This window comes from Cnephaeus nilssonii (assembly GCF_951640355.1).
Source record: "Cnephaeus nilssonii genome assembly, chromosome: 12".
Classification (NCBI taxonomy): domain Eukaryota; kingdom Metazoa; phylum Chordata; class Mammalia; order Chiroptera; family Vespertilionidae; genus Cnephaeus; species Cnephaeus nilssonii.
In genome coordinates this window covers 21097281-21124232 of record NC_137083.1, presented here as the reverse complement: position 1 = coordinate 21124232, position 26952 = coordinate 21097281, and the positions used below count along the sequence as shown (strand labels likewise).

The following is a 26952-nucleotide window of genomic DNA, read 5'->3' as shown; positions in this document are numbered from 1 at the left end:
TGCTCTGGGCAACTGACTCCTAGCAATATGGATTAAAGATTCCTGTGTTAGATCTGAGAATGGATCAAATTAGTGATCCCTAAGTGGCTGACTGCATAGGATAATTTCCTTAAAAAGACAAAAACAAAACCATGTCTCAGAATTTTTTGGAGCTGAGTTTAAAAGTCTGATTTTTACGAAGCTTGCCAGGGAATTGTGATGAATACCCAGGCTTAAGATCTACTAGAATAGACAACCTTGTATGCCTTGTCCCAATTTCAGATTGTATGGTTCATGTGTAACTTTCTAGGATTACTCCCATTGTGGGGAAAACCTGTACTCTTAATGACTGTATTAACTATATTAGTGAATAACTGGAATATTACAGGTAATGGAGTAGGGAATAAGGGATTGGAGGTAGTGAGTAGCAGAGAACTCAAGTATTTGAAAATACTGTCATGGATGTTTTTAGTTTAACAGTAGTGGTTGGAATGCTAGCTCCAACTTTTACACGTTAAAAATCCGTTATCTAGGAAAGATCTAAAAAATGCCAATAGGACTTTTAATAAAATTGCTAATGCAGTCTTAAAATGCTAATCCATTTTATTGTCCGATGACTCCTATTTTTAAGGCCCAGGTGAGAGATTCCTCTAATAATTTAGAGCTAGGAAAAATTTTGTTTCCCCTGACAATCAGTTAAGAATCCACTGTGTTTCTATTTTTGGCTTTGTTCACCAGAATCTCAGAGCTAATTTTCTTCTCAATTGCAGCAGCTTACCTTAATTCCAATTTTATTGTATAATTTTTCTCTTCTTCTCCCATTTACTACTTGACTCCATCCTTCTTTTACACTTTCTATTATTATTTTTTGTTTATAATCTGTTGTTACCCTTCTTAAAAGAGTATACACACTAAATGACTATTCTTGTCATTCCTTTAGTATTGGGGGAAGGAAGGAGGTGTTTGTTTTCTAACGGGGAAAGGGGGGAAAGAATACAGAGGAGCAGATCTTTGCTTCCCAGGGGGTCGATCATTCTCCAGCCCTCTCAACCTGCAGATAGACTGCAGACAGACAACAGACATGGAGTTGGGAACAAGGGATCCAGACAAAGCAGGTGACTGTGAGTTTAGCATCTTATAGACTGAAGCTTTGGGCCATTAACCCCTAGATGTCACCTGGGACATAGGCAGGGCTGTTCAGATCGGGGAGGCAGCAGTCAAATGTTAGGGTTTCATTTTTACTTTGTTTATTGACTTGAAAGCAAAAACGTCACCTAATGTACAACTCTGAAATATTCTAGGGCCTTCTCAACACAACCTCCATAGTCTGTACTTAATATAGAAGACTATGATAAGTGTTTCTCACTTCCATAATTGATTCCATCTTGGCAATCCATTTATTCTTATAAAAAGTTCAAATACCTTAACCTTGTGCAGCCCACAGGGACAGAGATTGTGACCTGATTCAAGTGAGACATTTCAAAGCCATAACATGTAGAGAGGAAGTTTAATGGGGTTACACAGGAAGTGTCATGACACCCATGTTTCTACCCACTAAGAGGTTCATTTCTTCTCAGCTCTCAGTTAAGAAATTACTTGTGTGCTCAAAGAAACAGCACTCTAAGCTCACCCAGGTTATAGAGCTCTCAGATCAAAGTACAGACAAAAGGAGAGCGATGGCACACAATAAAAACAAACAAACAAACAAAAAAAACCAACCAACAATAAAAAAGGAAGGTTCCCCACTAACAATTTGAGCTGGCAAACTGGAATTTTACAACCTTCATAATTTCCTGTATGTACTTATACCCAGTTTATTACATGTGGTTAATACACATATATAGTTCCTATTTATTTTTGTGTTTTAGCTCCTAGAACAATAGTTACACATAGCAAGGACTTAATAAATATTTGCTGAATGAGAAAACACACTTATTTCATTTCTTCTCAACTGGATTATTAACATCTTCTATTTCTTTTATCCATTTCCTTACAGTAGTAAAAACATGGGGACTAAGCCTGCACATTGAGGATTAATAAAAAATAAGGTATCATTTTGTCCACTGGAAATAATGAGCATGGGGGAAATAAAGGAATATTCCTATGGTGTTTATACTGGAAAATACCTATATAGGATAAGAATAGGAAAAAATGGATTACATATCCAGAAAACAATTATGTGATGATGGGGCACATGGATTCAGAAGGTAATGTACCCCTTTGGGGATGTCTGACTGCTAGGTTAGGCCCGATCCCTGTGAGACTGAGTCTAAACAGGCAGTCGAACATTCCTCTCACAATCCTGGACCACTGGCTCCTAAGATGAATTTCACTGGAGAAATGACTTGGTGGAAGGATTTAAAAGGCAGGCAAAACTAAGAGTTGTTAAGCTGGATGTGGGAGGAATAGCAGGATGGAGGAGCACAGTGGTAGGAAATTGGAAAAAAAAAATGTTTCATTCAAGAAGCAAAATGTAAAGGTATTTTTCCTATCTTTGGGGTAATTTTAGGTAAGTAGTGCTTAAAGGCATCAAGGTAGAATAGATGCTTCTGCAATATCCCTTCTAGCTCTCAATTCAATAAATGTAGTGTGAAACGGGGCAGTGAATAGAATTTAAGCAGCTAAATGTATTATTTGGTCAAAAATAATGATATTTTAAAGATTAGAGCTCCAAATAATTTATATGTATAAATGTTTCCTATTTTTAAAAACCACCCTTTGTAAAGTTTATGAAAATTTAAAAAAAGTTAACAAGTGCACTGGTTTAAGAATTACTCTCTACTCAATTTCTGATCTTTATTGCATCTAAGACATATCTCGAGAGAGGGCTGAACAACATTTCAAATAGTTCTTTTTCTTCTTGCTGGGATGCTAAGCTATTCTGTTCCATTTTCTGCAATACTAACGCATAATTTTACCTCTTTAAATTACTTTTTAAAAGGAGGTTAGCTCCACACGTTCATTAATTCAAAACTCTTATAAACTTTAGACTTCACCTGCATAACTAGCTTCAAAAGAACCACCCCACCCCAGAATTAATTTTCTGTGGCTGCTATCTGTCCTCGAACATTCAACTTTGTTTGCATTTTTTAATTGTGTGAGAAAGTCAGTGTCATTTCAACAAAACGTGGACCATTCCCATTTCATACCAAACAAAGAAAAACTAACCACACGCCATTGCTTTCTCTTCCTTATAACAAAAGGCTAGTTTTCTAACACCACTGTATCGTTCTTCTCAGTGACAGCAATCTATGGGCACAACAGACAAGGCTTCTCCAGGAAACAAAGCATCTTGGCACTGCTGTCCAACAGCAGCCCTCTCCTACCCCTTAGTCTTTATTTCCTCAACACACAATTGCAGTTCTTCCTTTTAAGTCTGGGTGCCGAGACTTAGGGTTTCTAAAAGCCTTTTGTTATAGGAGACTCAATCAACATGCCGTAGAGCTGCCAAACGGAACGGGCAGGGCTGACCTGCTCCTGGTGAGATGACCTGCGCTCAACCAAACACAGCCCCGCCTCTCCGAGAGTCTCTAGCTCCCAGGACAGCAGTGTTCTGAGCTGGCATTCCTGTACTCCTGGTCATCACCACCCCAGGATCTCCAGGGGAGAATGGTATCAGAGTGGAAACACGCATCTTTATTTAGAGAAGCTACCTGCCCACCCCCAAGAGACCATGGCAACTAAACCCATTACATCTCACATGCCTGTTACTCACAAGAAACTAGCACCCTCCTCCCCCTATCCCCACCTCGACCCCCCAAATGCCTTTTATCATCGCCTGGACCCACAGCACTATCTACATATATACCCGGATTTTCAATCTCTCATTCTTTTCCATCCTCTAATCCTTCCCTCACTGCAGCTATTGGATCTCTTTCTTTTATTCCTTTGGGATCGTATAATTGAATCTGAACAGAAACTACCTGGTGCCATGCTATTTCTTGCGATAAGTGGGATGGAAACTATGAGTACTGATAAGATCACTGTATACTCTTTTTGAAATATATAAGGCAGTGGCACTATACATCTCTACTAATAAAAGGGTAATATGCAAATTGGTCACGACGCCCTCACAGTAACAACCAAACAGCAGGCTGCGTGGGGCGACAAGGCCAGCAGGAGGGTTAGCGAGGGATGACCAAACAATTGACCAGCAGGCTGCGTGGGGCAAACAGGCTGGCAGGGTGGCCAGTGAAGGGTGACCAGGCTGGCAGAGGGGGGCAGTGAGAGGCAATCAGGCCAGCAGGGGGGGCACTAAGGAGTGACCAGGCCAGCGGGGGTGGGGCAGTTAGGGACAACCAGGCCAGCGGGGGAGCAGTTAGGCACGATCAGGCTGGCAGGCAGAGGTGGTTAGGGGTGATCAGGCTGGCAGGGGGAACAGCTAGGGGCAATCAGGCAGGCAGGCAGGTGAGCAGCTAGGAGTCAGCAGTCCTGGATTATGAGAGGGATGTCCGACTGCCGGTTTAGGCACGTCCCTCAGCCCAGCCTGCAGCCTCTCCAATCCAGGACCCCTCGCAGGATGTCCGACTGCTGGGTTAGGCCCGATCCCTGTAAGATTGGGTCTAAACAGGCAGTCAGACATTCCTCTCACAATCCGGGATCACTAGCTCCTAACCGTACACCTGCTTGACTGCCAGATGGCTCCTAACCATTTCTGCCTGCCAGTCTGATCATCCCCTAACCACTTCCCTGCTGGCCTGATATCTGCCTAACCGCTCCCCTGCCAGCCTGATTGCCCCCAACTGCCCTCCCCTGCTGGCCTGATCACCTACATCCCTGCCGATCTGGGTCCAGAATCTGAAATCAGGGTGTCTGGGGCTGTGCTCTCTTCAAGGTCTTCAGGGGAGGGTCCTTCCTAAATCTGCACCTTCTGGGGGCTCCTGGCCACATCCCTTCAATTTTCATGTGGGCCTTCCTCAATCCTCACAGAAAATCTCTCGCATAATCACGTGCCTCCGCCCCATTGTTCACCTGCCCAGTTCCTGGTGATCAAGAGCACCCACTTCTCCGATCAGGTGCCCACTTTTGGGTGATCACATGCCCCTGGCACCCTATTCAGGTGCCTACTTCGGGCTGATCACATGCCCTGGCAACATATTCAGATGCCCACTTCCGGATGTGCCCACTTCTGGCTGATTACATGTCCCTACCGACCTGTTCAGGTGCCCACTTCTGGGTGTGCCCACTTCCAACAGAACTCGGGGCCCACACCACTTTTCAAGTGCCCACCACCAGCTGTGCCCACTTCTGGCTAATCACAGCCCCACCCCCAAGTTCCGAGCCCACTTCCAGCTGTAACCACCTCCAGTTGATCAGAAGCCCGGAACCCTGTTCACTTGCCCACCTAAGCATAGGCCCACTTCCGGATGCTCACTTGCGCCTGCCCCCTTCTCAGGTGCCCACTTGGCCTGATCATGTGGCCCTGCACCCCTGGCCCCTGGTGGAGCCGCCTGTCAGCTGGGCTGAGTTGACTGGGAGGTGGGCCAAGGCAAGGGTCCACTGCTTTCCCTCTCTGAGCCTCAGTTTTGGCCTCTAGAATCTGCACACATAAATCAGTTGCTGGCTACTGTCAACCCGCCTGCTTCAAAAAGGGGAGCCCCTGGCTGGACTCATTAGGGGAAAGGCCTGGGAGGTAAGGGCGGGGCATTGGAGTGCCCTGCCTCATCCTACAGCCTGGGGCACAGAAACCTAAGGAGACCCTGTGCCAAGTCAACTGCACTTACAACCAAGCAGCCTGCCCTGGTGTGCCCACTGCACTGTCACTGCCGAGGAGTCCTGGGGGGTATGGGGGGTGGGAGACAGGGCCCAGGCACACACACAGGGATGAATCTACCTGGGAGCCTCTGCTGTCCCAGGAACCCAGACAAGCCCCACAAGAAGGGTCAAGGAGGTGTCAATTTTCTGAGGCTGCTACTCCCATGAATACAGACTGGCTTAAACAAACAGGAACACAGGCTCTCCCTGTTCTAGGTCCAGGGTGTCTGGGGCTGTGCTCCCTCCAAGGGCTTCTGAGGAGGGTCCTTCCTACCTCTTCAGCATCTGGGGGCTCCTGGCCACATCCCTTCAATCTTCATGTGGGCCGTCCTCCATCCTCGCAGAACAAGTCTGGCATAATCACATGACCCCGCACCTGTGTTCACCTGCCAACTCCCTGGTTATCAAGAGCCCCTTCCTGTCCATTCTGGTGCCCACTCTTGGCTGATCACATGACCCTGGCATCCTGTTCCGGTGCCCACTTCCTGGTGATCAAGAGCCCCCGCCTGTCTGTTCAGTTGCCTACTTCCGTATGTGCCCTCTTCTGGCTACTTACATGCCCCTACCGACCTGTTCAGGAACAGGTGCCCACTTCCAGCTGATCACATTCCTCTGGCCCCCTTACCTGCAGGCTTGATCGCCCTCAGCTTCCCTTCTCTGCCTGCCTGATCGCCCCTTTTCTGCTCTCCCCTGCAGACCTCATGGTCCCCTAACTTCTTGCTCCTCCTTGCAGGCCCGATCGGGCCTCTAACTGCTTGCTCCCCTGCAGTGGAATGTTCTCGCCCCTAACTTCTTGCTCCCCTGCTCTGGCCAGATCTAGCCCCTATCTGCTTATTCCCCGACGCCATCCTGATCCTGCCCCTAAATGCTTGCTCCCCCACCAGCCTGATCACCCCTAAGTGCTTGCTCCCCTGCCGGCCTGATCGCCCCTACCCACTTCTGCCTCGGCCCCTGCCACCGTGGCTTTGTCTGGGAGGAAGTCGGAAGTCCAGAAGATATCCGGTCTACCTAGTCTAATTAGCATATCACCCTTTTATTAGTATAGCTGTTAAAGGAAACATTGTTAATATAATAACACCTAGAATCCTTTCACTTTTACTTATATTGCAAAGTTTTAAGTCAGTTTTGACATAAAACTAATTCATTTGGCAAAGCTATATTATTTTCTAGACGGAAACCAACATTTTATGGCATTCATGTTGAACCAGGATTACACAACCCATGTAAGAATCGCAAACATTGCTCAGTCAGAACTCAGAGGTGCTGGCAAGTGGTCTTCTAGGAGAAGACCCTGCAGAACCCTGCAGATCATACCTTCTGTGCATGAGGAAGGGCAAGCGGTCCAGTCGCTGTATGGGGTCACGATACAGTCCTTCCTACAAGGAAGCAGACAGGGCCTCACTGTTTCAGGCCGAAGACTTTCAGGACACCTGGAAAAAAACCAAAGGAAGTCACCAAGTCTCTGTGGTAACCCTGCAATCCAGGTAATTTAATATGGTTAGAAATTTTCATTGCTAAAGTTGCTAAATCATCACCAGTCTTAATTTCTAGGAGCTTTGCTTTTGACAAGAACTATACAGCTACATTCTTCCAAACCAGGCCTCAATAAAGCTTCTCAAAACAAGATGTGTGATTTTAGTAATAGTAATTGTGTTTTCTAGGACAAAATGTAATAATTTATACGATACCCCTTTATAATAATCTACCCATTAATAAATTTATATTTTCTAACATGCTTTTAAAAAAATTTGTGGAAATTCAAGTTACCAATGTAAGGACCCAATTTTACATCTTTGCATATCTAACTAGGCTTATTGTCAACTAGTAGCCCTGTGCACGAATCTGTGCTCCAGTAGCTCGCCAGTAGCTCGCTTTCGCCCTCCAGTAGCTCTCTGCCCGCTACCACGCCCTACTGTAGCTCCCCCCACCCCCCGCCTTCCCTCATAGCTTGCTGCCCTGCCCCCTACTGTAGCTCTCCGCTGCCCGCTTGTAGCTCGCTGCCCACCCTCCTGCTGATCCGTGACCTGGTCGTTACATGGTTGTTGTTATGCTTCACGGCATAACGACCATTTGCATATTATATCTTTATTATATAGGATTATAAATTTTCAGGTTATTCTGCACTTTATTTTTACAAAAATGTATAGCATGACAAATTTTAATGGAGCCTATTTTATACCCAGTACATGCTAAAAAAGAGTTGTATTTATAGCTATATATTTCATAATAAATAATAAAATAATAAAAGTGTATAAGTTATGATAAACAGTTTTTGCTTCATTCCTACTTTCATTTAGTATCCTTTTTCTTCCATTACCTTTTTAGTTTCAGATGATGGAATTATAAAAATTTTTGCCTAGCCAAAACATTAAATATTTTGTGTGACTCAGCTGTTTGGAGCATCATCCCGTACAGCAAAAGGACATGGGTTCAATCTCCAGTCAGAGCACATACCCAAGTTGTGGTTCAATCCCCCATCGGGGTGTGTGCTGGAGGCAACTGATCAATGTTTCACTCTCTCTGTCTCCCTCTCCTTTCCACTCTCTCTAAACCCAATAAAAGCATGTCCTTGGGTGAGGAATAAAAGAAAAATCTTTAAATATTTTTTTTGTTACAATATTTTTTGGAAAGAAATATTTTTGGAGCTGATATATGTTTTAAATATACTGTCTTGTTTATTGTGTACTTACTGGATGACTTTTAAATTTCCCAACCCTTTTCTGCACCTTTACAATCTGAGTCTAGTATTGCTAATAGTCAAATGTTGGCTGTGAGCATTACCATTAGAAGATGTAATTTAGGACAACAGAATATAATAATATAATTCATGTAACTTAAAGTTATGATACCAGGAAAAAAACTATTTTAAGGTCATATAAATCATTAACAAATAAGCTAAGAAGCACTGAAGAAATAAACCAAACAACGAGTAAAACTGTTGATGAAATAACTTGGGAAATTAGTGAAATATGGGATTTAAAAATATTCCCCATGGGAGAAGCCAATTTTTTTTTGTAGGTTAAGATAGATTGTGTTTTAACAAGTAAGTTAATCAGGTTTTCAAAACTGAACTATGAGTGAAAAAAAATCATCAATCTTTTTCCCATAATTTATTTCTAGCACCTTACTGATGCTTCATTTTTTATATAGCTTATAATTATTTATGTTCCATTCAATTATTCAGATACATGTTTTTCTCTCTCACACCAGATTCAAAATTTCAAAAAGAAATAAATCGCCCTGGTTTATGTTAAGAATAAGCTTGTGTTTTTCTAATTATGATTTCTATTCAAAGTCAGTGTATGACAAAGAAATTTAGCTGTGAATCACAGAAGTTAAAGTATTGATACAATTGAGACTATAAATCACTGGAATTATAATTTAACCTTCATTCTTAACCAGGAAACATTATATGGCAAAATACCACATATAATCCTGTTCATTCTTTGGAACTATGAAATTATTGATTAGTAATTATCACTGGAAGCACACTTTTTCAATGAGGCAATTTTATAACTTAGACCACGGGAGAGCATTACTCAATTGCATGCTCTTAAAATGTTAGCACTGAAAATCAGTGAAATTTATAATGTTATCATTGACAACCTCCAAAATTTTGCTTTTGTTTGGAAATATCCACAGCAAGATACTTGGCTAATTGTGGAGAACAAAATTACTAACAACAAACCCATTACATGAACATACAAAGATAAATTATACAACCTAGATTACATCCAATAAAATAAATTCAGACTTCCTTTGGCGAGGCAATTGGTTCAGTCATCATGCTTCTTTTCTCTTTTGTACTGTTTGTATTTAGTCTTTGTGGTTTAAATCAAGGAATTGATTTCCCCCCAAATCTTATTCAAGGTCAAATTAAACAGATGTGATAGGAGTTGAAGTTTGTTACTCAGAGGATAAGTGAGATCAATAACATTGATTTTACCATTGCACAGTAATCTGTTTTATTAAGAGTTTAAAACAAGGTTTCTATTTGCATTTCTGTTTCAAATGGCTAGTACTGAAAAGCGTTTATGGAGTTTAATCTAGCATTTAGTCATAAGGGCAGTAATGTTTTCTTTTGAATTTACAGTATTTGCTTACTTTTTCAGAACTTTAAGGGCAAAGTAAATCCATTTGACTTAACAAATCTATCCATGTATCCAGGTCACTGCATATAGGCTGCAAGGGCAAAGCGCATTTTTAATGGATTATTGTGGTCCGGCATGGGGCTCCAGGATACCCTCCCTACTGAACGATTTAATGACAGAAATCCAGAGGGCTTTTTCACACATATGCTGTACACATGAACTTCCATTGTTCAGCAAAATATTTTGTAGCTTGCATAAGTGAGGAAACCATCAATAGCAACATTTGAGAGGTGATTAACTGTAAAATAGGAACAGAGTGAGCTTATTTGTCGAAGTACAGCACAAGAAACCTCTATCCTGTGCCATGACAGAACCCTCTGCAGTGAATATTTCCACCTCTGTGCTTGTCCCAGCAAGACCCAGCATCCTCCAGGACTTAGGGTTTCTGCCTCTGCTGTTACTGCTATTGAATTTTAAAACACTGTACATTATTCTTTAGCATAATTTCTATTAATCCTTTGTAAACCATAAGCGTCTATAGACGCAAGCGGGATGGTTTCTGTTTTGAACACGTGGCAGTTAACTGGTTAAAATATTGGTTTGAAGCTACCTGTTAAGCATGTGAAATAACTTCTCAATTTAGTCAACTCTTTTTGCCATATGTTTTCTAATTTCAAACTACATAAACAAAATATGGGGCAAAATATCCCTAATGTGTGGAATGCTGGCCAGGTAAAATAAACTGATAAGGGGATCCTTACAAATTACTTGGGCTTTTTTCATATATCAGGTACATTATTTTCATTTCCCTGAAACACTAAAAAGTAGCTCAAATTTTTAAAAGAAAATAATTTCTAAGATTTATTAAGTGCTTACATTGCACTATTTTTCTTCCATTAAATCCTTTCAGTAAACTCTGAAAACAGGCCACAATACACAAATCAGTTAATATTTAAGCAGCTGACCAATTATGAAATTTGGAAATTATGAGGCCATTTATACCAAAGCAAACTTGACTTGTTTTACTTCTAATGTTTCAGATGACTAAGATAATTTGAATTTTAAAAGACCGGTGCTGTCTAAATCTCAAAGGATAGTTTCCCTTGAAAGGATTATATTTTTGGAATTGATTTATTAATTTTCTATAAGAATGATTAGCCCAGTTATGTCATGACTCATTTTTGTTTATATTTCTCACAAGGCACATAAGCCAATTCTTTAGTTTTTTGTCCTCCCCTCTAGCAAATTGTTCGCCTTGTTATTACACTATTGGTAACCACAGTAAGAAACTGGTGGTTTTCCCACTTATCATAAAACTCATCCTCTCCCAAGGCTCTCTCTTGGATGTAAATAGCTTCATTTAACAATTAAAAGACGTAATAAGTTCAGCCTCAGTATTTTTAAATATATTTTCTAGGGGAAATGAAAGGCAGATCATAGAAGGCTACCACCCAATTAACCTAGATTGGCAGTCTCCGTAGCCTACTGGTATATAGGAAGTCATGGATGACCTACACTGCTAGGACTTCGCTTCCTGTCATTATTGATCAGCCAGGCCTAGAGCAAGCACTTCTTTCATTGCCTCACTAGCTTAATAAAAGCAGAAAGTGCTACCATAAAACTGAAAGCAGGTATCACACAGAAAGATTTCTACAGAATTTATGGATCCCAGGCACAAGACTCTGAAGCTGGTATAACTTTATCAGTGGCCGACACTCAAAACAAACAAATCTTACTCTTGAGGACAGGTATGACAAGCATCAAAATGTTCTATTTCATGAGGCAAGTGAAGCCTGAGCCAATCCCCTGCTTGGCTGGCCACAGGATTTACTGTTGACATTCTAAAGCCCTTACTTTTTGGGTCCCACTTGGCCCACATTGACCCGCACACAGATGACTTTTCTTGTCTGCATGCCAACAGAGCAAGAGGCCTCCCTGTTCCAAGCTGTAGTTGTGTTGAAGGATGATACTGAGGTGTCCTCAATGCACTGGCCCCATGGACCCGTTTGCCAGTGATACACAGTACAGGGATGCTCGTTACAGCTGCGCACCTCTTGCAAAGCACTTGTATTTGGACAGTGAGTTCCACCTATAAAAATGAACAATGTTAGCAGATTAGATACGGTGCCAACAGAAACTTTATCATTTCCTGTTTCTTGAAATTAACAATAACAATGGCATCTGTTACTTATATATAGCACAAAGCATACGATGAGCACACTGCTAAGGCAACTTACCTATTAACCTTACTTCATTTGGTGTGGTGTGGTGTGGCTTAAAACATAAACTATGTGGTGTACATGAACTCTGTTTTGGGGGGTCTCTGGAGGACCTCAAAGAGAGAGAGACTGCTGTTTTTCAGAGAAGCCTATGTGATTGCTGACCAGGGGAAACATGGGCATTAAGACCCTGTGGATGGAGAAAACCAAGTGTGTTTTCAAAGGTTATCCCCCAAATTTAAAGTCTTAATTACAGCTTTTAAAGTTCTGCTTATTTTAATATGTTAGGCTGTAGGGTGATCAGAAACAAGTTTTAAAATCAACTAATGCTTACTGATCTTCCATAGCATTACTGGAAAAGCCATACAGTAATGGTAATGTTGTATTTCTTGAAATCTAAGATGTCATTGGCTGTGAAATATACTTCACTACATGTGTCCCAAAGAAAGAGAAATTAAACTATAATACAATGTTTTATCAACTCTAATTTTTATTGTATGCTTACTGAAATAATCTCGTATGACGTATTTACATAGCTTTTAAGAAATTCACTCTTTATCATACATTAAAAGAGAAGGTATTCCTAAAAATTCTTTATATTCACAGTCCAAATCTGTCGAGTTACTGCTTAACACACCCATCAAAGTTTGTGTTCTCCTAACAATCAGTCAGTACTATCTCTGTGGCATTAAAACTGTTGATGATGTAGGATTTCTTTTTTTTTTAATTTCTTTATTGATTAAGGTATCACATATTTGTCCTCATCTCCCCATTCCCATCCCAAACTCCTCCCCACACATGACCCCACCCCCCTGTTGTCCGTGGCCACTGGTTAGGCTTATATGCATGCATACAAGTCCTTTGGTTGATCTCTCTCCCTTACCCCCCACCCTCCCCTACCTTCCCTCTGAGGTTTGAAGTCTGATCGATGCTTCCCTGTCTCCGGGTCTGTTTTTGTTCATCAGTTTATGTTGTTCATTAGTTCCCCTAGATGAGTGAGATCATGTGATACTAGAAATACACTCATAAGAACCGAAAATGAGACAAGCAATAATGGTTATGCTGAGAGGCAAATGAATCAGTCTGTAGTGAGTTTCTTTCTGGGCCAACAGTTCTTTTGAGTCCCAATTTCAATGTCAAACAGTTCCTTATGTGTACATGTCAGCAATGATATTTCAGCCCAGGACCAAACCAGAGAGGGTCGGACCTGCATTACCACCATTTGTCCACCATCCAGAACTGAAATATCAATGCAGGATTTCTTTAAAAAAGTGCTCCCCTGCAGTATTTTTTTCAGAATACTGGTACCCACCTCTAAGTTTTCATGCTGTTGCATTCTTAATGGCACCAGAAGATGCCAATGAAAAGTTTAAGCAAGCAATTGAGGAAGGGTTTATATATTTCCCATTCTCAATAGTCCTTAGTTGTTTTTGTTTGTTTGTTTTGGGCAGAAATATCATAGACTTGGCTAATGCCAATGAAATTCACATGTATTATCAATGACAACAATGTGATAACTGCTGCTTGGCCACAGTGGTTTTAAGATGCATCCACTGTAAGCAGGAGTAATCATAGAGATGACAAAGGGTAAAATAGATATATCCTTTCATTAATAGAATATGATCTGGAGCTGTCATTATGGATCTTTTTTTATGTTTTAGCCCTATTATATGTTCTAGCCCTAGTACTTTGTAAGTAGTGAGACTCACAAGTTAAAAATCATAAAGTTGAAGAGTCCATACAGCTTAAATGATGTGGCCACAGGAACAGCTAGGGGTTTATGGAGTCCAGTTTCTTACCACTATGCTCTTTATAATTCCAATTATGAAAATGAAAAGCAGAGTGTTGGAGGAATGTACTGCTTACTTTATTGACAATTTGAGCTATTAAAAGTTATGTAGCTTCTGGATTTCATCTCAGGAGCGGAAAATAACTGGTTGTTAATGTATAATGTTGCAAATCTTGGGTGTTCATCACAAATACTTATGATAGTAAATGAAAGAAATTTTGAATTTAATAAAAGGTGGATTTTAGATATTAGGAAAGCAAGTTTTAAAAAAGTGAAAAATAAAGAAGAAAAGGTGATTCAATACCTAGTGGCTGTAACATGGAAGATGACCTCAAAAGTTTGAGATTTGGGTAAAAGTCATAAACAAAACCACAAATCCACACCCTGAGCTGATCTTCAGGTATCACTTTTCTTATGAGTAAGGACATCCCTGTATTCAGCAAATAAATCAGCATGCAATTTATGTGAGAATTTAACTGCAATTTAGAATCATTTATGCAATGTCAAACATAGAACCAACATCAGAATAACCTGCATTAAACACATTTCATTAATGTCCCCCTGCTTCATGAAGGTGAAAACATCTGTCATAGTTCATATTCTGTCGTCCATCACAAAGCTCAGAGGCTCTGGCAGCCTAAGAAAAGAAGTTTAGGATTTGAACAGGAATGAATCCTAAAACATACTAATTGGGTAAGGAAGAAGTAAATGAGTACTCTTATTACCCATCCCCTGAGGCTCTAGATTTACCCAATCTTATCTCTCAGACAAATACATGCTAATTATAGACTATATAGATAAACTATTTTAACTGTACATTGATATTTAATAGCAAAATTATTGATCTACAAAAATGTGTTTACAGACCTCATTTTCACTGGGAGGATATGAATGCTGCTTAAACTGTGATTTTGAAACTCTGAATTGTTTTTGACATTGGGTTTAACTTGGTTGGCTTTGGAAAAACTGATAAAGAAAAAACTTCTACAACCTCAGCATAACGTGGTGAGGAACTGCAAGATAGCTGTTAAGTTTACAGACATAAAGGCTATTTATTTCCTTGCCTCAATCCACATTAAAGCCGCTTCAGCAGTTTTGGCCCGATGTCAGGCTACTTGTACAGATAAGCCCCAATGTGGTTTTAATTATAATAAGGATATGGCAATTTCGAAAGCGTGGCTTGGAGTAATCAGTCACTGAAGCATTGTCATGTTGTTTTGGGAATAATTTTATGGTAGAAAAATTGATAGATATAATACTGAATTTATTTATTATTCATGGGAAGATCTAATGCCAGACACCTGGGAATATTTCCTTTGTACTGGGGAAATTATAAAATGTCATCCCTGACAAAATTAGTGATGTGTATTTTTAAAAAAGTTCTTATACATAAAAATATATGCTTCATGCTTTCATGATTAGTTAGGCTTTCTATCATTTCATCAAGGAGAGTTTAAAATACTTCAATGAAATTCTGTCAAATAAATAAACTTTCATGTTCATATAAAAGACCTAGTATGTGTAACTGTTCTCTTAGAAATAAAAAAAAGTAACTTTTTTCTCCCAATATCAAGTCCATAAAAGCTTTGTTAGGATATTTTTGGACAGACCTATGATGTTTCTGGTTCTGGCATTGAAGTCCTTACAATTTAGATGCCTGATTTAAAAAAAAAGAAGTGTTCAAAACATTAATTGGATACGCATGTATTGAGTGCAACATGCAATGTTTATGTCCAATGAGTCATGGGATAACTAGAGGGATTAGAAACAGTTCCTGCTACTCTCAAGGATCTCATACTGCAGTGGGGGATGAGATAAACACATACTAATGTTAAAAGGTATTTAGTGTAATTGGGATTCAGAAGTGTGAGATGTCATTAGTTTTGGGGGCCTGAAAAATGCCTCAGGTAGGAGGCACTGAGGTGAGGTTTGAAGGAATAGGACTTGGACAAGCAGAGTTCTGGGAAGGGTGAGAAGGAGGGGAGAGTTTTATTGAAACAGAAGGAAAAATAAATAAAAGCAAAGGCACACAGGCAGGTATGACCCTGGGGATTGGCAGTATTGATGCAGTCTATGAGAGTGCAGAGTTCCCATGGGGAGGTAACTGGCCACGAGGATAAGAAAGTGGACGGGGCTCACGCTAAGGAGAGGTTGTTCGTGTGCTCTGAATGACAGTGTTAAGATGCCTGTAATGTTGCCTGCTGTTGCAGCCCTGTCCCTTGGATCGCAGACCACTGCTGGGTGAAAAGCACACTGGCAGTGGCATGATTGCAGGGAACTGCAGGAGCATTAGCCACAGGGAACCTCAGGAGCGTCTGTTCCGCACCATCCCCCCTCCCTCCCCCTCCCTTTTCTCCTTGCAGAAAGAAGAGTCCCCACGTGGAGTCTGCATAAATCCTGTGTGGCGGTCCTGTAGGACAGGCTGCAGCTGAACTCTTTTTTCAGAGTCAATAGTGAGAGGATGAGGAAGCGGTGGCATTTATTTAGAAGCTGGAGTTTTGTGGGTTAGTACACATATAATGGATCCCGGGTTCTCCCAATTCCTCCAGGACATGTAAGTGCTCCCTGGCTCTTAGAACTAAAATCGTTTAAGCTGTAAAAATTGAACAAGTTAAAATAGAAATAGTCCTCTCCTCAGTGGTGAATCCTATAAAATAGAATTATTCGAGGCTACTAATTATTTGAGAAAAAATTAGCGTAATTTGATTTCAATTTGCATCTGTTCTCTGCATGGATAAAGCAGGTATAAGGGCACACTAAAATGTGGCTGATGAAGTTATAACATCAAGTCATTCTGAACTTTGAAAATATAAATATTATCTCATTTCTGGCTCTGTATGAATAATTAACTTTATAATGAGAATGAACAGATTTTACTTATTATACTTAGGGGAAAACACTTTGAAAATCATTTTCCTTTTTTAGACCACGTTTGTTAAGGATCTGCAGCATGGGTTCAAAAAGTTAAGGAGGCTATAAATCTAACATCAATTTAAACTTTTTAATTCAAATTCAACCTATTACTATTTATATTAAAAATATGAAAGATTTACGTCTTAAAAGATTGCTTCCTTTAGGACTTCCAACATAATTTTAAAGAAGCTTTTGGGATTATAGTTTACACAACAGAAGGAAGTGGGTTTTTTCTTACCTTAAGGTATCATATAATGTTAAAAGTGAATTACAATTTTACTGAGCCAGAAGTCAAGGTTTTGGAAGATACACACACACGCACACGCACATGCACACCCGCAACCCCCCCCCCCACATGCATTTTATTTTTTAATTTGAGAAGAAATACTTTTACTTTATCCCATGTATTAATTACCTCCGGTCACCATTGGTGATTTTGTTTCCAAAAGACATTTCAACATAAGCAGCATTTTATGACAACTTCTGGTGTTGCTGAGAATAGGTTACATAATGTTACCCAAAATTGTAAGGTAAGCAATTATATTATTCAAATCATTTTTATTCTCTTATTTTGGTGGTTTAATATTGAACCAACCTCAAAATCACAGGAAAATTAAAAGTATACTATCAATAATTTTTCCCTAGACCATTTGGAAGAAGTTATTGAAACATTGCCCCATTACTTCAATACTTTAGTGTGTATTTCCTGTAATAAGGACATTTTCCTACACATTAGCACATTCAATATTCAAGATCAGGAAATTAACACTGAAACATTATTACCATCTAATCCTCAAACCCATTGAGATTTGCCACTGTCCTCAAATGTCCTTTTTATAGCAAAAGGATCTAGTTCAGAATCAATTATGGCATTTAGCTGTCATGTCTTGTTAGTCTCCTTCAATCTGAAATAGTTCTGCAGTCTTCCTTTGATTTCTGTAATTTAGAGAATTGAAGATTCAAGGCCAGTTATTTTGTACAGTGACTTTCAATCTGGGATCTGTCAAATGTTTCCTCATGTTTAGATTCTGCAATATGCATTTTTGACAGGGATATCACAGAAGTGATGTCATATTCTCGCTATACCACACCAGGAGCGCGGGATTTTAGCTGGAGCATTACCAATGATGCAACTGTTGATCTCTGGATTAAGGTGGTGTATGTCAGACTTCTCCACCAGGGAGATAATGCATCCTGCAAATATAATGCTCTTCATTGGGTATTCAAGTAAAGCATTTATTTACTTATATCAAGTGTGGATCCATGGTTTCCTATTTTATGTAATGGGTTGTAATCTGTTAATTATCATTATTTTAACGTTCAAATTCTTCCCATATGTGGTCAGTGGAGACCTTCACGCTCCCTTCTGTGACCTTTGACACGTTTTCCTCTTTCTTCTTTTGTGGCATGAGATTCTCTAGGCACTTCTTGTGCTTTTCCTATTCCAGCCTTAGAATCAGCCATTTCGCCAAGGGGCCCTGGTTCCTTTCTTCTGGAGAACAGCATTAGAACCAAGATCTAAGCACTAATGCGCTTGTGGCTACTGGAGTCTTGGAATTAATATAAAGCACTTCTCAGATCCTTTCAGTAGCTATAGCTAATATATGTATATTACATATTATACTAGAGGCCCAGTGCATGAATTCGTGCATGGGTGGGATCCAGCCAGCCTGGCCCCAATTGGGGTGGATCAGGGCTGGGCCTGTTGGGAGGAGACAGCAGGAGCTGGCTGGCTGGGGGGAGGGGCCATGGGTGACTGGGGTAGGAGGGATGATCAGGGGTGGGGCTGGCTGGGGGGAGGGGCTGTGGGCAGTGGGCCAGCCAGCCCCACCCCTGATTGGTGTGTGTGTGGACAATTGGGGGTGGAGCTGGCTGAGGGGAGGGGCCGCAGGTGATTGGGGTAGGAGGGATGATCAGGGGTGGGGCCGGCTGGGGGGAGGGGCTGCAGGAGTTTGGCCAGCTGGCCCCCCACCCCCCATTGGGCTGGTTCACTGGCTGCAGTGGGTATCATAGCGACCCATCGTCCTGGTCATTACAGCGTTCCGGTTGCTGGCTTTTTATATATATAGATATATAAAAATACTTATACTCACATTTATATTTATTTCTATGTCTGCCTTAGTGAATTGAACACAATGAATTCACATTGATAACTTTAAATTCCAATGTAATACAACAGGGTTTATTCCAGTTTTCTTGCTTAACATATTGCTGACTGGCTCCTCCAGCAATAGGAAACCTGACTCCTATTATTTTAATACATGTACTTATTTGGTCCTCCCTCCCCACCACCAATCTCTCCCTGCCATCTCCATTGCTGTATGCACAAGATACCTTCATGACCCTGCCATGTTCTGACACCCTGCATCAGGCCACACCCCAATTACAGAAACCCTTCTCAACCCCTACCTGGCCCCAGCACTCCACACTGGACTGGCTGCCTCAGTGCTGGGATTCCCTCTTCACTCTGCCTGTGCTCTGATGTCCTGTATTGGGTTTCCGCTTCTACCCTCTCATAAAATTCTCATCTCCCATTGCTAAGCCTACTCTGTGCCTCTGACACTTGTGCCAGGCCACCTTCTTCCCATGGGGGATGCCCTTCTCACCCAAGCTTGGCTCTCACAACCCACTCTGGACCACTTCAGACACTACTCTCCCTCCCCCCCCACCACCTGCTGGCATAGATGCTCAACTGCTTGGCTCCACCTAATGGCTGTTCAGGAACGGAGGAAAAAGGCTAGAAAGGAAGAGGGAAGGACAGAAAAAAGAGAAAGGGAAGGGAAAAGAAAGAAATATTGTAGGGAGCGGCTATAGGGTTAAGCCTTGGACTGACCTGTTGGCAAAGCCACAAATAAGTCCCAGCTTAGAGGGCACAGCCCTCTTAGCATAATTAAGCTTGACCTTATGACGCTCCCTAGATCCTTCCTGGGTAGCTAATGGGCTGTGGGAGGTGCAGCAAGTGCTGCCAAAACAAGTGAAACTCACAAGAACATTGTAACTGTGGTGACCACTACCTTTTTTACCTCTGACTATAAAATAAAGCCTCAGCTTGCCTTCTGGATCTTTCTCTGTGGCCTCAGCCAGGAACAGAGATCCACCCAGACCCAGCTTATTCTCTTTGTCTGTCTTTTCTACATCCTTCACCGCCCTCCCTCCCTCAGGCTCGCCGAACCCTTGGCTGTGCTGGCATAGCACAAGTATAATATGAGGAAGAAGTTATATTTTGTTATATTTTATTTAATAGAAATAAAGAAATAATCAATAAAAGTTATAACATTTTAACAATGGAGAGGCCTGGTTTCTCTACTGAATTAAGGCCGCGTGGAATAGTCCTTCATCATATATCTATGGACAGAGATATAGACATAGATGCAGACAAACATGCACACATACACACAAAAAGAAGACTGAATTAGGCAGGTGTAAGGTCAGCAGCCAGCACTCCTCTTTTTTTTAGCACACAGTAGGATTACATTTGCCTCCACTCTGCTTGAAGTTAGGTCCAACTTCAAGTCATGATTGTATGATTTCCAAAGAAATGTCGGTGGAAATGATATAAAGCACTTCTAGAGGGAATAATTTAATGTGGATGCTTTAAAATTAGCAGACAGACTCTTCAACTATCTTCTTGATATTGACATGGAGATTATGAAGTAGGTCTTTATAAGGAGGTGCAATGCTGAGACATTTTATGGCTTTGTAGAGTTACCCAACACTGCAGCAAAATTTCCACAAGGCAGAAATAATTGTTTTTTTAAGATATGAAACTTCTGAGCTGTCTGTAACTGCAGCAAAACTTAGTCCTTATGAGGTTATATGATCTTCATATAATGTTTAAGGTAAGTTTATGACTGAAATAAACAAAAGTATAGGTTTCTGTATTTATTTTGTAAGTCCAGATAAATACTTTGTTCATGAATTTGTCCAAAAGTTATTCCACCAGAAATTTCTATAATTTTATGTCTAAAAGCTCTGTATGTAATTTTACTAATGTGATCTTTCCCCTTAAGGTTATCACAGCAATTTCCTGATCCACAGAAAATTAGAAACATTTGTGACACATACAAAACACTAATTCTTGTGGAATAACACAAAGACCTCCTACTTTTATTTAGAATTATGAAGGGTTAACTAATTGCAGGAAAATATTTTAAAGTTCCTAAAAATCTAGTTCCTAAGTACTTTAAAAAAAAATCTCAGAATTATAAAATGCTTGCTTTGAGGAAGATAAAATATGTGTAACAGTCCAGCAAATAATAGGTATTAAATAAATATTTTCTGAAGGATAGATTCTTCATTAAATATCTGATGTAATTACACCAGATTTTGTAAGTGTTATTACCAGAGACAAATAGCAGTGGATTCCCCATTGATGTGGCTTTTCTGTGGTTACGTTTTGAATTTATGCCTTTATGATTTACTATATAAACACCTATGATTTTCCAGCACAGCTTGCTTAGGATGCAGCTACTAGACTTAATTAAAAATTATGGAAGTCTCACCCTTTCACACTAAGTGGATGATACATATCTAAGAGCAATCATAAATTTCTGCCTTTAAAGCATTTCATGACCTTTCAGTGTGAAGCATCATGTCTACAGAAATAATGATCTGGTGAGTTCTGCAAGCACGGCAAAATCTTCATCATGTGACTCATGGGGCAAAAAGTCACTCATTACTAGTCACACAGCAAGTGTCTGCGGAGTATAATGGATTTATAGGAAGCGGGGTGACCACAGATTTAATTTTAATGAAGTTCAGGACATAATCTGAGCTGATAGAGTTTGAAGTCTGAATGTAATCTATACAAGGTTAGAGTTATTGTTTGACAACAAAGATAATATAATTTTCTCTCTAAAAGGAGCTACTTTTCTATTAGGTTCCACTCATACACCTTTTTTTTTTCTTTTTTCTTTTTTTTTGGTAGCAAAAAGATACATTTATTTTAAGGTGACAGGAATAAAGTTTGGGACACTAGAGAAAATTGGAAATTTTCCCATATGTTGATTTTTTAAAAAATATATTTTTTCTCTCTCATGACATAAGGCCAAGGAAGTTATATTTTTTGTATAGATGTTACATATACAGATAGCAAGTTGGATCAAATAAGAATACTCTCAGGTTTTCATCACTGTTTCATAAACAGAAAAATAAAATAGGTAACCCGAAAACTCATCCAAAATTAAGTATTTGGGAGTATACATAGAGAAACACATGCTTACTACAAATAGAAATCATCATTTATTCTATGAATGAGAAGAGCCATTCAGCTTAATCACATTTAAATACATAATCCTGAGACAGAACATGCCTTAATGTGACTGAAGTTGATTTACTTCTGTGTTTTCCTTACTCCTGTGTTCTTTTCCAGAATGACAAGATTAAGCATGACATTGTATCACCAAGTCACACAGAGGCCAAATTAGCATTTGGATATAAGTCTGAGAGACAATTACTAAGAGCCTTGTATTTCCTGACAATGAAGCAAGCACAAGTGAGGTATGAATATATGACAAAACATGCTTTATGCACCCAGTAGGATGAAGTGATCAAAGAGCAACATATTTTTAAAATGAACACAATCTACATATGAGACTGTGGATCTCAGAGCCCCTGCTCAGAAAACTGAATGGTTGAAAATTCATGTAGTATTCAGTAAAGTACCAGCCATGCTGATGTTTATTTTTAAATTAAGTTTATTGAATATATTTGCCTATTTATGAGAAGGTGGAGTGTGATATCAAAGAGAAAAACTGACTGCTGAAAGAGAGAAAAACCAATGAAACCTGACATCTGGAATTGTGGGAGCCATTTATAGACCTTTTCACAAGTTTAATGCTTTGAACTGAAAAGAATTTGAATTATTAGGTAGGAAAAAAGGCAAAGTGAGCTCATGTTTAAAAGTCTTTCTTCTTTTATTAAAGACTAGAGGCCCAGAGCATGAAATTCGTGCATGAGGGGGGATCCCTCAGCCTGGCCTGCACCCTCTCTAATCTGGGACCCTTCAGGGCATGTCTGACTGCTCTCCCCTGCCGGCCTGATTGCCCCTAACCGTTCTCCCCTTATTGCCCCTAACTGCCTCTGTCTTGGCCCCTGCCACCGTGGCTTTGTCAGGAAGGATGTCCAGAAGATATCCGGTCTATCCAGTCTAATTAGCATATTACCCTTTTATTAATATAGATTTTCTTTTAAGATTAATTTTGGGGAACAGAAGTGAAAGGAGTTTTAGGGATAAAATAGGCAGGTTTAGGGGTATTTCTGAATGAATAGGGTCCAGGGGGGAGGAAGGCATAGATGAGGGGTTGGAGCCACCTGAAGGCATATATTCACAGAGAAAAAAAAAAGGGTGCCACAGGATAAGGGGAGAGGAAGACCTCCATTCACAGAAGATAAGGAAAAGCCACAGGGTACGGGAGAAAAAGGAAACAAACTTTCACAGAGAATAGAGAAATGCTGACAAATGGGAGAAAGGAAAACAGATTTTCACAGGAGATAGAGAATTTTACCACTGAAGCAGGAGAGAATAAGGGGGCCACCGTGTGGGGTTCGGGCTTTGAAGCTGATATTCTGCAAAAGAGTGACCAATGGGAAGGGAGTATCAAGCGATAACTGCAGCCTTTATAAACCTTAGCAACAAAGAGCTTAGTGGGTTACCCTCTTGAGACCCCCTCCCTACCTGGGAGTCTGTATTTGCTTCCAATAAATTTCTACCCTTTTCATCTACCATCTCTTGTCCGGGGCTTCATTCTTCGAATCCATCTGGACAAGGACCCAGAAAAGAAATCACCCTTGCATCCTGCTCAGGAAAACAACCCAAAACAGAAGCAAGATGTCAGGTATGTTAACACATATAAAATCTCCTTGGATTGATGGATTTTTGGAAGTCGATTTTTCTATAGCATCATCTTATCCAGGCAAGACAAAGAAAATGCATGCCAACTTCTGAAAGGAACCCAAGTGCCTTCTGAAGCTGGTAACCTTACCTTCTTCACCCGCGTAAGCCAGAATGGACCGAGATCGTATCTGTTTCCCTTCTGTGGTTTTCCCTGAGCAGGTGTGTGAGCAGGAGGACCAGGCAGACCACATGGTGAGCACACAGTCCCTTGGGCACGGGGCATAACAGGCGACAGGGATGGGGAAGATAGCATCTCTGCACAGCTGTCTGTCAACTTCTTCTCCTGGGAAAGACATCATCATCAACAATCTATCATCTATATATGTAAAAAGCCAGCGACCGGAACCTTGTAACGACCAGTCGCTATGACGCCCACTACAGCCACTGAACCAGCTCGATTGGGGGGTGGGGCTGGCCAGCCAACCTCCCGCGGCCCCTCCCCCCAGCCAGCCCCACCCCTGATTGGCCTCTCCCACCCCCATTGAGGGCAGGGTGGCTGACCAACCCCCGATGGGCCCTCACCACCCTGATCGGCTTGTGGCCCCTCCCCCCAGTTAGCTCCGCCCCCAATCAGCCCCCCCTTACTCTGATCAGGGGCAGGGCCAGCCAGCCAAACACCCATGGCCACTCCTCAAGGCCGCTGGCCGCCGATCGGCCCCTCCACCCTATTTGGGGGCGGGGCCATCCAGCCCATCACCCACAGCCTCTGCCCACATCCGGCCCCACCCCTAATCAGCCCCTACTACCCAAATCATCCCATGGCCCCTCCTCCCAGCCAGCTCCACCCCTGATCAGCCCCCCAACACCAATCAAGGGTGGGGCTGGCCTGCCAACCTCCCATGGTCCCGCCCCTGGCCAATGACCCCCCAATCAGCCCCCCCACCCCATTCAGGGGCAGGGCCAGCCATCCCACCCCCAACAGCCCCTCCCCACAGCTGGCCCTGCCCCTAATTGACCACCCCACCCCAATCGTGGGGCCTGCCAGCCAATCGACCTTGGCCCCTCCCCCTAGCTGGCCCGGCCCTGATCGGACCCTGATTGGGGTGTGATGGCCAGCCAACCTCCTGCCTTCACCTCCTCCCAACGGTCCCGGCCCTGATCCGCCCTGATTGGAGCCGGGCCAGCTGGACCCCACCTGTGCACGAATTCATGCACTGGGCCTCTAGTTTTTAAATAAATGTAAAATGAGCAATTGAAACCAGATGGGCACCAAGATAAATTAGGTTATTTCCCTTTTGTTCTTAGTTAAATATAAATGCAAAAAGAGTGACCAGCCAGATGTTAAAACCACACCAGAAAAAAGAATATATATATATATAAATTTATTATATAAAACTCTATATTATATATATATATGTATGTATATATGAAGAGTCATTTATGGATAACTACTAGTATCTATCTATCTATATATCTTCTATTATTTCAAGCTTAGGTATATAGAGATCAAGTACATTGTAGAAAGTATTTGTATGCTGCAGATACTTTCCCAGTAAGTAATTTTACACTTACAAGAAGGAGCATCAATTAAATATGTTTCCCTCTTCATTTAGTTATTGGAGATGAGCCATCACTTATAAATAATGACTCTATCCATAGAAGGAATCATATGTTTTCATGACCCAACTCATAGGTATCTCTATTTGCAAACACTCCTGTGTCACCCTGAGAATTTAATTATGTACACTTGGCAACCTTTTTCTTTCATTAAAAAATTAGTTCATTAGTTGGAAATAGCCAGAAATGTAAATGATAGAATACCATTATAAAAGCACTGTATAAGGAGGTCCCATTGTGGGAGGGGGAAAATGACAAAGTAAGGAAATGGCAGAAGTATGATGGTGTCCCTTACGTGCTTAAAAATCTCCAGTGGCTTCCTATTGCTGTTAAGATAGAGACCAGATTTTTAAAAAGTTTACAGTACCTCAAATGACCTGGCTATTGTGTCCCTTTCTAGCTTCATCACACTCTACTTCCTCCCTTGCTCTCGAAACTCATTTAGTATTTGTTGAATAAATACAATGAGTTATACAACAGGCCAATGAGAAAGAAAATACCGTTGCTGTTAATAGATGCCAAAGATAACTGAAAGAATTACAAATAAATAACCAGAATAGAGTGGAAAAAGTCTCAACTCGGTGGCTTAGCTGGTTAATGTAGGGTGATAATGAGGTCAAATAGAACAAAGTGAAATAATATACAAACAAGCAAAAATTAATCTGGTATTTTACCACAGAATATAACCATAATTTTGGGTGAATATCAGAAATGTGTGCCCTAAGCAGTAGTCACTCAGGTGATAAAGGGTGCCTGACTATGCCACCCTTCATCACTATTAAAAAAACAACTCAAAGCTGTTTCTCACTGATGGAAGGTCAGGGCACCAATTTAACGTATAATCCTTTATTCATATACTTGAAAAACAAGACAGAAAATCAGATGTCAATTGAAATGCACTTATGTATTAACTAGAGGCCCAATGCATGAAGATTCGTGCAAGAATGGGCCTTCCTTTCCCTGGCTGCCGGCACCACCTTTGCTCTGGCTGGAGCCGCCTTTCTGCCTTATTCCAACCCGAAACCGCCTTTCAGCTGCCCAGAGGCCCAGAGCAGCTGGGGCAGTGCGGAATGCCCCCGGCTGCTTGGTGTCTGCGCATGCAAATTAACCCACCATCTTTGTTGGGTTAATTTGCATACTCACTCCTGATTGGCTGGTGGGCATCACGAATCTATGGTCAATTTGCATCTTTCTCTTTTATTAGTGTAGATAACCACTAGTTTGCAAGCCTTAAATTATTAGGCATATTCACTAGTAAGTGAGACTCACTAAAATGACAATTGAGTGGTCATAATATAATTCATTCTTCTTTATTTAATCTGATCTGTGGGATCTCTTTTAATTCTATTTTTATTTGCTTTAGGGTTTGGTTTGTATTCCAATAAGACAATATAATATATTGTGGATTTATAGGAATATAGGTAGAGTACAAACTTCATAATACAAGGCATTTAATATTTTACAATTGACGTAATAATGATGAGTATTTTTCCTACTAGACTTTTGTTCTTAGTGCAAGAAGTGGCTTGCATATGTCTTATGTCCTTCATTGCTAACCTTTATTGTTCCAGCTACTCTCTTTCACTTTAATTTCCAACATCCTGTGGAAATTAAGGCAAGGTTGGGGCTACAGTTTATAGTCAACCTGGAATTACAGTTTTATGTCTTCTCTAATAGTTACTTAATCATTTTGCTCAGAAGAATTTATTCTGTAGCAATTGAGAGTGTGCTACATGTGTGCTATTAGAGCAATTT

The 26952-nt window shown here is 40.9% G+C and overlaps 1 protein-coding gene across 1 annotated transcript in view; it reads right to left on the bottom strand.

The window, feature by feature from the left end:
• Positions 1 to 26952, bottom strand: part of THSD7A (thrombospondin type 1 domain containing 7A) — a 318444-nt gene that overhangs the window by 71297 nt on the left and 220195 nt on the right. The window contains exons 7-9 of the mRNA XM_079785601.1: positions 23729 to 23923; positions 11679 to 11913; positions 7048 to 7163 (exon numbers count right to left, since the gene is read on the bottom strand). Of these exons, the coding sequence (XP_079641727.1) occupies positions 7048 to 7163; positions 11679 to 11913; positions 23729 to 23923 (546 nt within the window). The remainder of the gene's footprint in view (positions 1 to 7047; positions 7164 to 11678; positions 11914 to 23728; positions 23924 to 26952) is intronic.